Source organism: Danio rerio, chromosome 3 (assembly GCF_052040795.2).
Source record: "Danio rerio strain M-AB ecotype USA chromosome 3, GRCz13ab, whole genome shotgun sequence".
Taxonomy (NCBI): domain Eukaryota; kingdom Metazoa; phylum Chordata; class Actinopteri; order Cypriniformes; family Danionidae; genus Danio; species Danio rerio.
In genome coordinates, this window is record NC_141023.1 from 39,514,626 (window position 1) to 39,532,994 (window position 18,369).

Genomic DNA, 18,369 nt, shown 5'->3' on the forward strand with positions numbered 1-18,369 from the left:
GGACAGATTCTACAAGCTCTGTCCGTCTGATTGATCTGCGTTGCTTTGCTCTTAATAAAGGAGCTTATTATGCTTTAGGTTTGCTTTTGCTTATCCAAGCTCAGCAGCAGAGCCGTTTGTGTTGAAGCTGAACAATTGTAATTGCTTGGTAAGTGTGCTGACGGTTTGGCCCAGAGGTAATGCGTTACGTAAACTGTCCATTTATCATCTGAATGTGCTGAATGGTTTTGCGTATCTCTGTGTTTGTGTACTCTCACTCTCGGCTACACGTGATGTTGTGCGAGTAAAGGTGTGTGAAGGTGCCATTATTTGGGTCAGTGATTAAGGTCACTCATATGTTGTCTTCTCAGCAGTGTGCTGGCATGTCTGTGGTCTGCAGAAGGTAATGAGGTGTGGCTGTGTTTCCTTTCACAGCCCGAGGAGCTGACCAACATCCTGGAGATCAGCAACATCGTCTTCACTAGCATGTTTGTCCTCGAAATGCTCTTCAAACTGCTGGCCTTTGGCATCTTCGGCTATATAAGGAACCCATATAACATCTTTGATGGGGTTATTGTTGTCATAAGGTAAGTTCTATGTATGTATGTATGTATGTATGTATGTATGTATGTATGTATGTATGTATCTGTCTGTCATTCTGTCTGTCTGTCGGTCAATTAATCAATCAAGTAATCAATCAGTCAAACAGTCTGTCTGTCAGTCTGTCTGTCTGTCTGTCGTCCATCTATCTATCTATCTATCTATCTATCTATCTATCTATCTATCTATCTATCTATCTATCTATCTATCTATCTATCTATCTATCTATCTATCTATCTATCTATCTGTCTGTCTGTCTGTCTGTCTGTCTGTCTGTCATCCGTCCGTCCGTCCGTCTGTCTGTCTGTCTGTCTGTCCGTCCGTCTGTCCGTCCGTCTGTCAATCATCTATCCATCCATCCATCCATCCATCCATCCATCCATCCATCTATCCATCTATCCATCTATCTATCTATCAATCAAGTAATCAATCAATCAAACAGTCTGTCTGTCAGTCTGTCTGTCTGTCTGTCTGTCATCCGTCTATCTATCTATCTATCTATCTATCTATCTATCTATCTATCTATCTATCTATCTATCTATCTATCTATCTATCTATCTATCTATCTATCTATCTATCTAACTGTCTGTCTGTCTGTCTGTCTGTCTGTCTGTCTGTCTGTCTGTCTGTCTGTCTGTCTGTCATCCGTCTTCCGTCCGTCCGTCCATCTGTCTGTCTGTCTGTCTGTCTCTACATTTATCTATCTATCTATCTATCTATCTATCTATCTATCTATCTATCTATCTATCTATCTATCTATCTATCTATCTATCTGTCTGTCTGTCTGTCTGTCTGTCTGTCTGTCTGTCTGTCTGTCTGTCTGTCTGTCTGTCTGTCTGTCTGTCTGTCATCCGTCTTCCGTCCGTCCGTCCGTCCGTCCGTCCATCTGTCTGTCAGTCTGTCTGTCTGTCTGTCATCCGTCTATCTATCTATCTATCTATCTATCTATCTATCTATCTATCTATCTATCTATCTATCTATCTATCTATCTATCTATCTATCTGTCTGTCTGTCTGTCTGTCTGTCTGTCTGTCTGTCTGTCTGTCTGCCTGCCTGTCTGTCTGTCTGTCTGTCTGTCTGTCTGTCTGTCTGTCCGTCCGTCCGTCCGTCCGTCCGTCCGTCTGTCAATCATCTATCCATCCATCCATCCATCCATCCATCTATCTATCTATCTATCTATCTATCTATCTATCTATCTATCTATCTATCTATCTATCTATCTATCTATCTATCTATCTATCTGTCTGTCTGTCTGTCTGTCTGTCTATCTATCATCTGTCTGTCTGTCTGTCTGTCTGTCTGTCTGTCTGTCTGTCTGTCTGTCCGTCCGTCCGTCCGTCCGTCCGTCCGTCTGTCAATCATCTATCCATCCATCCATCCATCCATCCATCTATCTATCTATCTATCTATCTATCTATCTATCTATCTATCTATCTATCTATCTATCTATCTATCTATCTATCTATCTATCTATCTATCTATCTATCTATCTATCTATCTGTCTGTCTGTCTGTCTGTCTATCTATCATCTGTCTGTCTGTCTGTCTGTCTGTCTGTCTGTCTGTCTGTCTGTCTGTCTGTCTGTCTGTCTGTCTATCTATCATCTATCTGTCTGTCTGTCTGTCTGTCTGTCTGTCTGTCTGTCCGTCCGTCCGTCTGTCAATCATCTATCTATCCATCCATCCATCCATCCATCCATCCATCAATCCATCCATCCATCCATCCATCTATCTATCTATCTATCTATCTATCTATCTATCTATCTATCTATCTATCTATCTATCTATCTATCTATCTATCTATCTATCTATCTATCTATCTATCTATCTATCTATCTGTCTGTCTGTCTGTCTGTCTGTCTATCTATACTGTAAAAAAACTGGCAGCTGTGGTTGCTAGTATTTCACCGTTAAAAATACAGTACAAACGTAAAAGTAATTTCACATTTTTTCAGTAAATTTCATTAAGTTGTATAGTTTATAGAAGTAATATTTCTATTTTTCAACTACCAACATCTACACATCTTTTGTTAGACAGATAGACACGTTAACACAGCCATATGCAGGTGGTGATGAGAAAGATGAACCAATGCTCAGCACAAACAACTTTTCCCACAAGCAGAAAAAGTGTATCAGTCTATAGAAGGTGCTCAGTGTCAGTCACACAGCTACTAAACAGCAGTATTGTAAGATGCATAAAATTGAAGTCATGAAATAAACATTGTTCATCAACATGTAACATGAATCTCTGATGTACATAACTGATGGAAAAACAGCTAAAAAGATCCATATTAATGTCAACAAAAAGCATAAAAAGTAATACTTAAACATATACAATGTTGAGGTTATGAATTTTTAAAGTCTGTGTAAACTGGACATTGCTGAGACTTTTACTTCAGTATGTTGAGGTACTCCCTACTGAAACGGAAGGGGGCGGGAGTAGGGGGTGGGGCTTTTGTTTTGCAAATCATTCCCTTATGGAAAACTATTGGTAAGAGGGGTGTGGTTAAGAATATTGTGGAAGAAGCTGTCTAAATGACGTCATCAGAAGGAACATCTCAACAAATGCAGAAATAAATGCTCAAGCTTTGATTTAAGATTACTTAAACCAACTTTTAATTAAACAGTTTAATTGTTCACCAAAAGACTAATAATGTGCGCTAGCAAAGTAAACATTTTAGATTTCACACAGAAATAAAATGTAATCCTGAATGCCTTTACCTCACGCATATAAAGCATAACCATGTGTTTCTTTGTCAGTGTATGGGAGATCATCGGTCATGCGGATGGTGGTCTCTCGGTGCTGAGGACTTTTCGTCTCCTGAGGGTGCTCAAACTGGTGCGCTTCCTCCCTGCCCTGCGCAGACAGCTGCTTGTCCTGATGAAGACCATGGACAATGTGGCAACATTTTGCATGCTACTCATGCTCTTCATCTTCACTTTCAGGTGAAGAACACAACAATAACTCCTTCAATCATAACTGAGCTTGATTTGCAGCATCTCTAACTATAATGACTATAAAACTATACTAAGACTGTAGTAAAAACTATAAGACTATAATTTAGACAGACTATAAGACTATGAGATTATAGTCAAAATTAAAATAATTGCAGTTTGTATTAGATAACGCATGCTGCATTCATTCATTTTTGTTGCACATAATTGTGAATTTTTTTCAGTTAAATTTAAATGCTTTTATTTTTTCTTTTGTCTGTAAAGCATACTCGGAATGCATCTGTTCGGATGCAAATTCAGCCTGAAGATGGAGAATGGAGACACTATTCCGGACAGGAAAAACTTTGATTCCCTGCTGTGGGCCATTGTCACTGTGTTTCAGGTCAGAATAGAAACAGTACTGGCTGTACCAGGGTTGTGCTATGTATAGAGCTGTTCTTAGTTGTTAGTTAGTTCATTTCAGTAAGGTAACCTTGTATTTTCAGATCTGTTTCAGCAATGATAAAGCCTTGTATTATCAAAATAATGAAACACTTTATTGCCAGAGTTGGTATTGTGGCTTTACAAATGGTCAGAGTCTTGCATGTGTCTTTATATTTTAATAACATTTCCCCAAATGCAGTAAGTGCATTGCATTGTTTTCATTAGCGCACAGGCTATAAAGTTTATTGTGCAATGTAGGTGCTTGTCTTTAATGGTGGAATGCATAAAGCTCACATAAAGCTCATGTTTTAAATAATGAGGTGCTGAGCGAAGCCTATTTAAGACAGGTTGTAAAATGGTGACAGGCTTTTTTATGCACCTCAAATTCATAAAAGATTGGAATTTACAGATTTTTTTTTGTTTCTTAAGAAAAAGATAATGCTCTACTTCAACCTATAACTTAAGTTATAAGGTTTTTAAAGAATTAGTCGAGTTTTGATACAGTTCATTAAGTAAATTGTAAAAAAAATAAATAAATCACAAATGCGATGTGACTATTATCATTGATTTCTGAAAAAATAAATAAATGTTTGAAAATGGAGAAATAAGCATCATAATCATTAGCCCTCCTGTCAAATTTAATTATTTTTCCCAAGTGATGTTTAACAGAGCAAATTTGACCTTAAATTCACAGTAAATTACTGGCTAATAATTGCATTACTTTCACAGTAAATTACTGTATGTAAATTCACAGTAAATTATTGTGAGGTAGTTCACAGTAATTTACTGTGGTTTTGTCACATTAAATTATTGTGAAATTACAACCATATATTGTAACTTTACAGTAGATAATAAAGTCCGTTACTGTGATTTCACAGTATTATCTTGTAGAATTAACTATATTTTACTGTGAATTTGCAAAACAATTACTGTGATTTAACAGTAGGTTGCAGTTTAAATACCTGATTTAACTGTAAAGTTACAGTTATATCCCGGATTACTGTAATTTAACAGTTTGGTACTGTAAAATTTCAAAGCAATTTTAGATCACACAAAAATGAAAATTTTATCTTGATTTACTCACCCTCAGGTTGTTCCAGCTCTGTTAAAAATTATTTTTTTTTGTTAAACACAGGAATAAAAATATCAAATATTCCTCTTTGTGTCCAAACAACCTGAGGATGCGTAAATGACGACAGAATCTTCATTTTTGGGTGATCTGAAAAGACTCTAAAATCAAAATAAAAACAAACACACATACATTTTACAGATTTATTTAACAGCTTAATGACATCTGTGTAAATATTTCAGAAAACTTTCAAAAGGTGAAGGTGAAGCCTCAAAAAAATACTATAAGAACATATTAATAAAAAAATCTGACATTATATGTAGCATACATATAAAAAGCAGTGCTTCAGAGTGCGCTCTCTCTCTCTCTCTCTCTCATTATATATTTATTCAAGGTCAATCATTTTCCTGATAATTTTACACACTTGCTGGTTGATGTGTCTTCTCTGCTTCTTTGACTTCGTCTGTCTTCCATCTCCAAACTGGTGCCCAAAAAGCACCTATAAGCAAAAGGGCAGACAAACAGTTAGCTTCATACAACACTACTGGGACACTACTGCTGCACTAGAGAGCAAAATTACTGTTAGCTCAGTTTGAACATGCTGACAATACTGTAGCTCAGTCAAACTGCAATCATTTAAACAAAAACATCTGAAAAACATTTCCATCACAAACACACAATCAAGAACAGTCCAACAACAAATAGTGATTTTAATGACCTAGGCAGAGCATTTTAAAACAGTTGATTTAATTTACACCTTTTGTTTACAGACTATAATCTAATGCTGGGTTCACACTTATTGCAAAGTTAACACATGCATCACAGTACTTGCTCTTGAATACTAGCAGGATGTTTCTTGCATCAAGCTAATTTTTCATGATTTAAATATTAGGAAAATTTTGCAAAAAAAACTTGATTGAAGTGATACAGCACTTGTGTTGTATTCATTTTAATCAAGTTTTTTGCAAATATTCCAAATATTTTTCAACGTTTTTTGAGTTTCACTTAATTTGTGCTGCCCAGTAAAAATTTCCCACTATTTATGCATTTGCAATGACTTGCATGTAATCCACTCACCTGAATAGGTAACTTCACATATGGTATAAGAGCCCCATCCTTTTAAAGACAGCTTCCCCTCTGGTCTCCAGCACAGACAAACAAATTGAGTCTGCAACACGGCCCTTTATAACAAGGGGAAAAGGGGAGTCATGACTTGTGCTCCTATACATTCCTTGTTTAACCCCCCCAAAACAAGCCCTCAGTTACAATATTTATTGTAGACATTACCTTAAATTCCAGAGTGCAAAAGGCATCTTCAGCATACTTCAGTTTCAGACCAGATCCAAAGTCAGTTGTGAAATCCAGGTGAGGTCCCATGACTACTCGACCCTCCAAGGAATAAGACTAAAAGGGGGAAAGAAGGACTAAATTAGAGGTGTTTGTGAATAATTAAATTTGTTTGTAGAAACAAAGTTGACATTCCATGCTCTGCCTATTAAAAACCAAGCAAACAAACACACATGCCCAGTAAAATTGCTAATAAAAATAAAAACTATAGTTTAAAAAAATCTTTGTCTAATATTTACTACTACTGGAGGTACTGGTGGAACTTCTGGAAGAAGAAAAAGAGTTTGTACAAGAAACTGCTCACAACAAATCTGTGAAAAACCTGACATTTAAAAATCTAATAAAAATGAGGAAGGCATCAACATTACCTTTAATAATCAAGCGAGGGTTGATTGGTAGCATCAGTGTTTCAACATCAATGGCTGTGGGTGCAAAAAAATATGAATATAATAAGTGTACAATAACTCAACCTAACACACGCACACACATACTATATATATATATATATATATATATATATATATATATATATATATATATATATATATATATATATATATATATATGTTTAGATTGTGATAATGAATTTAGGTTATATTTGTGTGCTCAGAATTTACACTCACCTCACACTTCAGCTATTATCAGGTACACCTGAACACCAAAAAATAAAATCTAGTTAGTGACATTATACAATTAGTTATCATTAGTAAATGTTAGCAATGCATTAACACCAGTGAGAAATATCCAATATGTACTGTGTTAGTGTTAGTTTAAAAGAATACAACTGAATTGTATTACAAGCCTCATTTAATAAAACAGTTAAGACTTGTTTCATAATGAGTTTAGTTTATTTAACTAAATTAACGTTAACGTTACAGTGAACAAAATGAACGTACATGATGGTGACTAACCGTAACGTTAACTTAAATGAAGGTCAGAGCTTACCTTAACTTTGGTCATTTCACCTTTACTTCAGTCTTGTACTGAAACAGAAAATGCAGTTAACAAGAAGTTAATTAAATAAAATTCCCTTTCTTTTTTCAGGAACTAACGTTAACGTTATGCTAATAACGTTACCTCAGAAAACACTACAAGCACCATCTGGCGTCGTTAATTTCTTGTTTTAAAAAAGGCGCGCTTAAAACCTGTACATGCTAGTACAACTAAAGTACTCGGTAAATTCCTGTTAAATGACATGCACTATACAGAAATACACATACAACAATCATTTAACGGACAAAAGTCATATTTTAACACTTACCGAGGATGAATCCGTTTGGTGAAGAGACGAGGCAGGCGTTGTCTGTAGTGATGGCGCTTGTTTGCGGTCGAGTCGAGTCAGTTCTGTTAAATGAATTGGTTCCTTTAAGTGAACAGTAAAGAGTCGAATTCGGCTCCTTTAAGTGAACAGTAAAGAGTCGAATTCGCCTGAAAACGATTACGTTTTGTATAATATTGTAAGACGCAAACATATAATTAATTAATATTTCATCATATTGCTTGGTTCGTATACTGCTTGTACACGAATTGCTTGTTGATGACTATGAGTTCATGAACACGTCTGATAAAATATCTGAATCTGATTCAATGTCACACGAGTCCTGAACCGAAGCAGTGCAAAAGTAATATATTGATTGAAATATAAAGTTAATTATTTTCTTCGCCATTCAAAATATTACATATCTCTGATTTTAACAATAAGAATAAAGTTCGTGTGGAGTGTATTGAAAATTATTATTTTTTCCTCCCAGGATTCATTTCGCACCAAGCTGCATCAAGCTGTAATGGTGGATGAGAAGGCAAATAATATTATATATTGCTTGTAATATGTAATGAAATAAAGTTTTAACACTTTTTCATGCGAGAATGTAGTTCTTCAAAACTCAAATCTTTGGATTGTTAGTAAAGATTGTGTGTAATTTTAAGTGTGTTTTGCCGGTAGCGGAGATCTATGACCTCCCAGGCGGTAACGGCGCTTATTACTCATGTATCCGCCGAGAGGCGCCTGTCTTCAGGCTAGACATTGGGACAATTGCCCCGTCTTCGATGGCTCTATATGCGTCCGAAAATGAAGTTTTAACTGTTTTTCATGCTAGTAGTTGTTTAAAACTCTAATCTGTGGTTTATTTATATAGATAAAAAAAATTATATATATATATATATATATATATATATATATATATATATATATATATATATATATATATATATATATATATATATATATATATATTTAATTCTGAGATTAGTGACCTCCAGGCGATGACAGGTGCCCAATACTCATGAAACCGTCTAAAGCAGACATTTACCCTGACATTGAAATAATTGTTGGCTGTTTAACAGTCTTTGGTTTCATTAATTAATTAGTTTATTATGTTATTATGTTATTAATTCCAGTTTATTATGTTTTGGCTAAGCACACAGTTGTTCATTAAATATTATTTCCTATATGTTAACTGTATAAAATTAAATAAAGGTGCAGTACAACCAAAAAGATGTTGGTAACCAAATCGTTTTGGGGGCTATAACATTCTTTTATTATCTGTTAAAAGTTCATTTGTATTAATTTCTACGTTGAGTTAAAAAAGGTTTGAATTTCTATAAATAAGGTGCAAAAGATATAGCCCTTTTCACAGTAATTTGCTGTAATCATGCTACCTGCCGTAATTTCACAATAAAATTATGAATACAACATATTACTGTGAATTTTTCAGTTAAATACTGTGAAGGGATACTAATGTAATTTACTGTGAAAAATTACAGTAACTTGTTGTGAAAACCTGGAAATTTTTTACAGTGTATATATTGAAAATATTGAAAACTGCCAAAATCAAGGTCACCTTTAGATTTTGTTTTGCAAATGGCTACAGAACAAACCACTGTTGACCTAACTACCTATTTACCTTCAGTTCAATTCATGTTTATTTCTGTAGCGCTTTTACAATGTAGATTGTGTCAAAGAAGCTTAACATAGAAGTTCTAGTAAATTGAAACTGTTTAAGTTCAGTTTTTAGAGTTAGTTTAGGTCTGTTCAGTGTGATATAAATTTCACTGCTGGAAGCAGCCACTGAAGACCAAATTCATTGATGCGCAGTTCCACAAGTTCCAAACCAAGCAAGCCAGTGACAACAGTGGCGACAAACAAACTTAAACGTAAACTTAAACTAGTGAGCTGCAAAGTAGCTATTCAGTTAAGCCTTTAGATTGCACTTTAAGCTGAACATTAATATCTTGAAAATAACCAGTAAAATATTGTGCTCTATTATCATGGCAATGACAAAATAAATTAGGTAGTTATTTAACAGTTGTTCAAAAATGTGTTGGAAAAATCATTCTCTCCATTAAATAGCTCTTGAGAAATATTTGAAAAACAATTTGTTTACCCCGTAAATCCGACACATGAACCCCAAATCTTTCTACTTTGCAGCTCACTACATTGTAAATCCTTTGTGTGCTTTACAGTACTTTTTGCATCAGCATAATATCTTGCGATTCGGCCGAGTTGCCAAATCCGCACTGCTGTCTTTTTGTTCCATGCACGTTTACAGCAGCTATTCTCACTTCATTATCAAACATTATTCTGTGATTTTAAGTCTTAATTGCTAGACTATGGCAGCGAACTACTTACAGTACAACTCTGGATAGATTGTACAATGTCATCAAAAAAAAGAAAAACACTTTTTATTTGGACCAACGTCATCAAATGTGTGTGTATTATTCACTGCTGAAACACATCTGACACAGGAAAACACTAGACAAAGCACTACTATATATTGCACATTATTGAATACACAGTTCTCCCCCTTTCATCCAGTCCTCTTGTATTTATTATACAAACTGCTTGCGTTTGTGTTTCAGATTCTGACCCAGGAAGACTGGAACGTGGTCCTCTATAATGGAATGGCTTCCACCAGCCCATGGGCGGCTCTTTATTTTGTTGCCCTCATGACGTTTGGGAATTATGTGCTCTTTAATCTACTGGTGGCCATTTTAGTGGAAGGGTTTCAGGCGGAGGTAACAAAAAAGATTCTATTTCACTATTTTAAGTGTTTTACTTTTTTTGTTTTTTTGTGGAGAAAGCAGATCTGTGAACAAAGTTGCTGCTCTTTCTAGATTTGTTGAGTTAAATGGAATTGCTTACACAGTGCCGCAGTCAACATGAGAAATATGTTTTCAGGTGTTTACCTCCTTAAAAAATTATAAAAATCAATAATATAATAAATAATTGTGAGGGGTAAAAAATATTTGTGAGGGGTGTACTTATATATGCTGAGCACTGTAAATCTAAAACAACCTTTGTGGTACACAAAAAGTATTTACAATACAAATTGTTCAACTACAAACAGAATGGTTTATGCATTTTGCCCTTTCTTTTGCCTAACATTTTCCTCCATGTGTAAAATAGGAATGTCATGCAGTTTTTTGAAAACATCTGTTATCTGTACTTCAAAAAATCAAGAGTTATTTTATTTTATGGAAACACTCGAATTGAACTTAAAAAGCAGAAAGATCTTTTTACAACCCTCACAATTTGTTCCACACATTTAAAGCATGTACCCATCAAAAACAGTAACTATACAAAATAGCTATAATGACACATATTTATTCATTAAAAGCAATACACAAAAGCAATGTTTATTACAAACGCATGCTACATTTCTGTCATCTTAATCTTTTTTAACACAAGATGGCTTCTGATTGGATGTCAATGTTTTAATCATTTTTTATAGTGGTTGCAGTTATATTTAGAATTATTATTTAAGAATTGTAGAAAAAAATAAAGGTCACACTTTATTTTGATGGTCCGTTTGTTGAATTTAAGTGACATTGCATCTACAAGCCAACTAAATCTCGATAGATTATAAGTAGACAGTTAGGTTGGGGTTGGGGTTTGTGTAAGTTGAAATTTACTTGTAAAGTTTCTTATAGTCAGTTAAATGTCTGTTGAAGGAGCAGTATCATCAGATATTAAGCAGACAGTCTACTAATACTCAAATGGACCATCAAAATAAAGTGTTACCAAAATAAAAATTAAATTAAATAAATACTTAATGAAACGTCATCATAAAAGCTGTTTCTGAAGTATACCCTATTACCCTACCCTCAGTCACTATTCTCTACATTTATCATTTAGGACGTACTTAGCCAAGAACCGAGGTAAATAGTTGCTTAGGGCCCTGGGGAATTAGGGGGCCCGACCAATCCCAAGAAGCCTACATTAATTATATAGATCTGTTATAACATTGAAGTCAGAATTATTAGCCCCCTTAAATTACTAGCCCCCTTGTTTATTTTTTTCCCACAATTTCTGTTTAACGGAGAGATTTTTTATGACACTTTTTTTAAACATAATAGTTTTAATAACTCATTTCTAATAAATGATTTATTTTATCTTTGAAATGATGACAGTAAATAATATTTAACTATATATTTTCAAGACACTTCTATACAGCTTAAAGTGACATTTAAAGGCTTAACTAGGTTCATTAGGTTAACTAGTAAGGTTAGGGTAAATAGGCAAGTTATTGTATAACAATGGTTTGTTCTGTAGACTATCAAGATAAAATCTAGCTTAAAGGGGCTAACAATTTTGACCAATTTTGATTTAAAAAATAACAAAAGGATTTTATTCTAGCCGAAATAAAACAAATAAACTTTATTCAAAAGAAAAAATATTATCAGAAATACTGTGAAAATGTCCTTGCTCTGTTAAACATCATTTGGAAAATACTTTTAATAATTCTGACATCAACTGTATATTTTTTATCATATGTTGTAAAATCTGTCTAAAACCATTAAGGTTATCATTTAAGGTTATTTTTTGAAGTTATTACTTATTTTCGAACCTGAAGACCCCCATAACTAATGGAATGTTCCTTTCATACTGCACATGAAAGTATTCAAATCTACTCACAAAAATGGCTAATTAACTGTAAATAGTTAGTTTGTGAACTTGCTTTTTAATTGTTCATTTATTGCATTTAATTTTACATTTAAAAGAATATGGTTCCATATAAAATATATTTTTAATATGCAGTTTATTTACAAAAAAGAAAGTGAGTGTTTTAAGTTTCATGCTAGGGCCGCATACCTGGAATTGCCTAGGCCCTACGTCCGCCCCTGTTTGTCCACTAATATATTCAACTTAAAGAAGTGGTTGAAAATAGCTGAGTGCACTGAAAGGGATGTTGGTTTGATTGTGCTTTGCCGGTTGATAACTCCCTCAGACCGACCTTGTGATAGATATTTAACGCTTATCAATCTGTCTATTAATAATCAAACTAAATATTTAGATTTCTGTCAAATGTACAAATGTTAATTTAATAATTAATGTATATAAAACTTACACCCATAGGATTCAGCTGTCAATGCCATTCCGTAGTCTGATGCGTAAACTCATTCACATGCAAACGTTCACAGTGCATTATTATGGGTATTTTCTGACTGTTGAATGTACATCAGTTGTACACTGGTTATTGCAGTGCATTGTGGGATTGACTGAGTGCACTTCAGAACATCCACTATGGCTTGCAAATGTTTGCTGCCTCAAATTGTGCACTATTAAAGGGTATAGTGGGTAATTTCATATAAATGAATTATATGAATATGTATAAATTAAGAACTAAATTTAACCTGGTAGCTACTGTAATATACGGGATGGTCACTCCAGGTTAACCTGTGGCATTTGTGCAACAGACATTTGGCTTCATGAGGATGCAGATTTGTGCACAAACTAAGTATCTGCTTCTGCCAGATAGTCTGGGGAGTTAAAGTGCATTGCTGATACAGTGCTGCAGCGTTTGGCCCATCTGTCATGCTCGGGGACTGTGTGAATTGTGAACTTGTTATTAGTAGGTGTAAACCTGCGAAGGCTAAAACAAACACCAACTTCACACAACCCAGCCGAAAAAGAGGACAGACAAAGTAGCAGGGCACTGATGATGCAGGCACTGCAGCTGTCTGAATGCACAGCAGGCTGAGACTGAGTGAAGGCCAGTTTGTTGTTGACGTCCTCTGAGAGAGCGCGTCTCCTGTTTGGCTTCAGTGCATCCAGAATAAAGCTTTACTGGGCTCAGCGGTTACTGAAACACTGTGAGCTGTCCATAAAATCTCTTGTGCTTTGCAGGGAGATGCTAACAAGTCAGACGGAGATGAGGAAAAGACATCAGTGAACTCTGAAGAGAAAATGGAGCAGCTGCAAAGTTCAGGTTACTTGCTTTTACTCATAAAATGTTATTAACATGCAAAATTACTTTTTGTGCATGCATGAACAATTTTTACACTACATCAATTTTTCTTAGTCATTCATTCAGACATAGACTTTAGTCCGTTATAGATGCCATTAAAGACAGCAGTGGTCTTTCAGAGTCACATTAAATTCATTGAGCATCTATTTTATATAAAGTAGAGTATACACTCACCGGCCACTTTATTAGGTATACCTTTCTGGTACCGGGTTGAACCCCCTTTTGCCTTCTGAACTGCCTTAATCCTTCATGGCATAGATTCAACAAGAGACTGGAAATAATTCTCAGAGGTTTTGGTCCATATTGACATGATAGCAGCACAGAGTTGCTGCAGATTTGTCAATGCGAATCTCTCGTTCCACCACATCCCAAAGGTGCTCTATTGGATTGAGATCTGATGACTGTGGAGGCCATTTGAGTACAGTGAACTCATTGTCATATTCAAGAAATCAGCCTGAGATAATTAATGCTATGTGACATGGCGTGTTATCCTGCTAAAAGCAGCCATCAGAAGATGGGTACACTGTTGTCATAAAGAGATGGACAACAATACTCAGGTAAGCCGTGACATGATGCTCAATAGGTACTAATCGGCCCAAAGTGTGCCAAGAAAATATCCTCCACACCATTACACCACCACCAGCCTGAACTATTGAGACAGGACAGAATAAATCAATACTTTTATGTTGTTGATGCCAAATTCTGACCCTACCATCCGAATGTCATAGCAGAAATTGAGACTCTATATACCAGGCAACGTTTTTACAATCTTCTATTGTCCAGTTTTGGTGAGCCTGTATGAATTGTAGCCTCAGTTTCCTGTTCTTAGCTCAAAGGAGTGGCATCTGGTGTCGTCTTCTGCTGGTGGTCCATCCACCTCAAGGTTTGACGTGTTCGACTGCATACCTTGGCTGTAACGAGTGGTTATTTGAGTTACTGTGGCCTTTCTGTCAGCTCTAACCAATCTGGCCATTCTGCTTTGACTTCTGGCATCAACATAGCATTTGTGCTTACAGAACCATCACTCACTGGATATTTTCTTTTATCGGACCATTCTCTGTACACCCTAGAGATTTATGAAATATTCAAACCAGGCCGTCAGGCAGCAGCAACAACCATGCCACGTTCAAGGTCACTTAAATCACCTTTCTTCCCCATTCTCATGCTCGGTTTGAACTGCAGCAGGTCTACTTGACCATGTCTACATGCCTACAGTAAATGCATCGAGTTGCTGCCATGTGATTTGCTGATTAGAAATTTGCGTTATTGAGCAGTTGAACAAGTGTACCTTATAAGGTGGCCGATGAGTGTATGAGCATACTTAAAAACAACTTTGCATGCTTTAAGTAATTCCTGCATGGTGATAATTTGTATTCTAGAACCCCTTTCAATTTCTGATCCAGACTTGAAGTTCTACTCTCTGATGTTGTCAGCCAATGGGCATGTGGATCCTTGTGGCACTTTGCCTCCACCAATCATCATGCGCACTGCTGCCACACCCATGCCCACTCCAAAGAGCTCTCTGGGGCCCGAGTCTGTGTTTGACTTGACCGAGTCCAGACGGGGCAGTGCTGTCTCCATAGATCCAAATGCTTTTGATCAGAAGTCCCTGGTAAGAAAGTCTTGTTTGTTTATTATTGTGGTGTCATGGATTGATCGTTTCAGGCAGTTTTGTAATCACCTAATAACATTATTTACCTTTTTATCGCAGTGAGGTAAATTAAGGTGGGATGAATGAAAACTTAACAGTATTATTTAAATTTAAATTAGCTACACTACCGGTCAAAAGTTTGGGGTGAGTAGGATTTTTAAATGTTTTAAAATAAGCTTCTTCTGCTCACCAATGCTGCATTTATTTCATTAAAAATACAGTACAAATCGTACAACTGTGAAATGTTATTGCACTATAAAATAACTGTTCAAAAGTAGTTTATAATTTAATTAAATTATTTATTGAAGTGATTTTAATGATGAATTTTTCAGCTTCATTAATCCAGTCTTCTATTATCAATTGTGATAGTAATAAAAGCAACAATGACTGGAGTGATAATTTCACTTGAAACTACATACAATAAGAAATTTTTATTAAAAATTTTACAAATTTAGATTTTTTTATTTAATAAATGCCGCCTTGATGAACAGAATAATTTTATTTAAAAAACCCCAAACTTTTGACAGGTAGTTTATATTGTTAAATGATAATGGTTAGATGTGTCCAATGTATTCAGTGTGAATATAATCACTTTCTACTTAATTGTTAAAACAATGCAGTCTTACAGCAATTTGTAACTTTTTGAGTGTCAAATTCATTACATATATATTTGTATGATCTCACTTTATTTTGATGGTCCGTTTGTATTTAAGTTTCATTGCATCCACATGCCGACTAATTCTCATTAGACTGTTAGGTTGGGGTTAGGGTTATTGTAAGTTGACATGTTCTTACAAAGTTTCTTATAGTCAGTTAAATGTCTGTTGAATGAGCAGTATCAACATATTAAACCAGTCTACTAATACTCAAACGGACCATCAAAATAAGGTGTTAACCTCATTTGTATATTTTAGTATGATTTGTTTTTCCCTCAATAAGGGTTAGGTTTATTGTTGGAATTTGGGCAACATCTCCCTTTAACAAATCGTACATTTTTATACAAGTGAAATTGTACGAATTCATACAAAGTAGCCAATATACTGACAATATTGTGGGCTGATTAAATCAAATGTTTATTTTGGTTCGAATGTTTAAACTTTCTTTCTGAAAGTAATATAAATGTTTTATTTTTTCAAAACAGTATGAAACTAACAACACTATAAATAAAAAAACACTTTTTACTATAAATATGGTTTATTTTTTTTTACTACATTTCGCTATATTTCCGTTTTTGAGGAAAGCAAATGATCTTGCCTGCTATGCAGAAAGATAAAACAAATTTAATAAATAGTTTATAAAACAGTGTCATCATAGAGCTACAAACCCGAAACAATCTAAGTTTCCTCAGAAAAAAAAGTATTTTTTGTAGACAGCCTGGGTGTTAGGTATTTAATATATTTAAGTGTAGCCTATATATATATGCATGTCTAATGGGTTGGATATACAGTAGTCAACATTCAACGTGAATCGAAAATGTTTTTCAGCATTGTCCAATTGTTTTAATAGTTGTAGGACAGCTTTGATGAATTGTGATGATCCACTTCAAATGTTGACTACTGTATACCTAAAACCACATGTAGGAAACAAGCATGCAGTTGGTTTGTAGTCTTTGTCAAAATGAAAGCAGCTTTCTTTCTGAAGCATTCTCTACTACTGCATACTGTTATGTACTGTATGTGTGTATACTCTTTTACTATTCCAGTCCAGTCCAAGAAGATCACCATGCCACCCCCGTGGCTCGGGCAGTAACTGGGGCAGCCGCAGGTCGTCCTGGAACAGCTTAGGACGAGCGCCAAGTCTGAAAAGGAAGGACACATCTGGGGAGCGCGAGTCTCTGCTGTCCGGGGAAGGCAGGGGCAGCTTTGAGGATGACGACATAGAGGCGGAGAAGCTGACTAACATCAGCGGAGGCTCCCTGCAGCACCCCAGCTCTCTGGACATCCCAGAACTGCCTCAAATGGGGGAATACCTCGACTGCAATGGACGAAGCCAACACATACTCGCTGACCTGTCTGCCAGTCTCAACAAAGAGGACTCCATCGCTGAGGAGGACTTGGATGATGTACGTTGCGCCTCTTCTGTGTTGTTCGTTACAGTTGTGCCTTGTTTTTCAAAGATTTTTTTTCCTTAGGGGGTTTTCTTGTGTGGAGACTAATTGTCAAGCTGTAATTGATTCTGCATGGTAGTTTGGAGGCAGTAATTGTTTTTCTTGGCTGATGGAAAGTGACCTTTATTGGTGTCAGTGTGATGATATCTGCGCACTCAAGAGGCCTCGTTTTGAAATTGAGTTTCGAGTGCTGTGAAATAAGCAGGAACCATGGGGCTACAATACAATACAGGCTCACATACAGTACAATGTATACAGATAGGCAAATGTCTGGACATCCTACTAATTCACATTTTCAATGATTTTTTTTATTGTAATATTGATGTATTGATCAGCAGCAATAACAGATTTTATTATTGATAATAGTGAGAATGTTATGTGAGCACCATAAGCATATAATTATGATTATGGTTTGTTATGGTTTTTAAAATAGGTATGAGCAAAGAAAACAAGTCACTATTGGGTTTAGCTAATCAATTAAAATAAATATCTATTATTATATGTTATTTGTAGACAATTCTATAAAATACAAAAAAAACATGTTTTTTAGAATTATCTGTTGTGTGTTGTCTTAGGCCTGACTCATGGCTGAGAATTAGGTTTATTAAGTCTGTCCTTTCTGACTCATCATCCCTCTTTTTAGCTTCATGCAAAAAAATCTATCAGGAGGCATGCTTAGTCTAAATAAGATCACCATCATTTTATTTAACGTAACATGTAATTTAACATATTATATAATATATTATATATTATATATTAATATATTATATACAGCAGTTTTCTTTCAACTTTTTAAGAACAATGCCATTTTTAATTAACTTTTAAATTACGTTGATGTTTTATTTGTCTTTTTTTAACTGTAAGTGTGTTATTGTTCAAACTATTTATTATGTTTAAGTAACTATTTATTATGTTATTATTATGACAATAATAAATATTCATAATAATAAGATTTAATCTGCCACGTTTGTGAACTGTGCAGAGTTGTAGCT

The 18,369-nt window shown here is 35.1% G+C and overlaps 1 protein-coding gene and 1 long non-coding RNA gene across 11 annotated transcripts in view; one reads left to right on the forward strand and one right to left on the reverse strand.

Moving 5' to 3' along the window:
- The window catches only part of cacna1ha (calcium voltage-gated channel subunit alpha1 Ha), a 264,933-nt gene that overhangs the window by 212,076 nt on the left and 34,488 nt on the right, over nucleotides 1-18,369 (forward strand). For 4 of the 10 annotated variants that reach the window (XM_087244885.1, XM_087244884.1, XM_087244889.1 and 1 more), the window contains 7 exons: nucleotides 415-566; nucleotides 3,339-3,524; nucleotides 3,798-3,915; nucleotides 10,231-10,386; nucleotides 13,499-13,580; nucleotides 15,023-15,231; nucleotides 16,973-17,332. In XM_087244885.1, the coding sequence (XP_087101011.1) occupies nucleotides 415-566; nucleotides 3,339-3,524; nucleotides 3,798-3,915; nucleotides 10,231-10,386; nucleotides 13,499-13,580; nucleotides 15,023-15,231; nucleotides 16,973-17,332 (1,263 nt within the window). Of the gene's footprint in view, nucleotides 1-414; nucleotides 567-3,338; nucleotides 3,525-3,797; nucleotides 3,916-10,230; nucleotides 10,387-13,498; nucleotides 13,581-14,998; nucleotides 15,232-16,972; nucleotides 17,333-18,369 lie in introns of all 10 variants that reach the window. The other 6 variants (XM_087244886.1, XM_087244887.1, XM_087244891.1 and 3 more) reach the window with 2 other exon arrangements.
- Nucleotides 5,216-7,679, reverse strand: LOC147845971 (uncharacterized). The gene is made up of 7 exons (XR_015481078.1): nucleotides 7,634-7,679; nucleotides 7,318-7,355; nucleotides 6,996-7,023; nucleotides 6,741-6,794; nucleotides 6,313-6,429; nucleotides 6,103-6,206; nucleotides 5,216-5,524 (listed from the first exon to the last, which is right to left on the reverse strand). It is a non-coding gene; the product is annotated as an uncharacterized LOC147845971 (long non-coding RNA).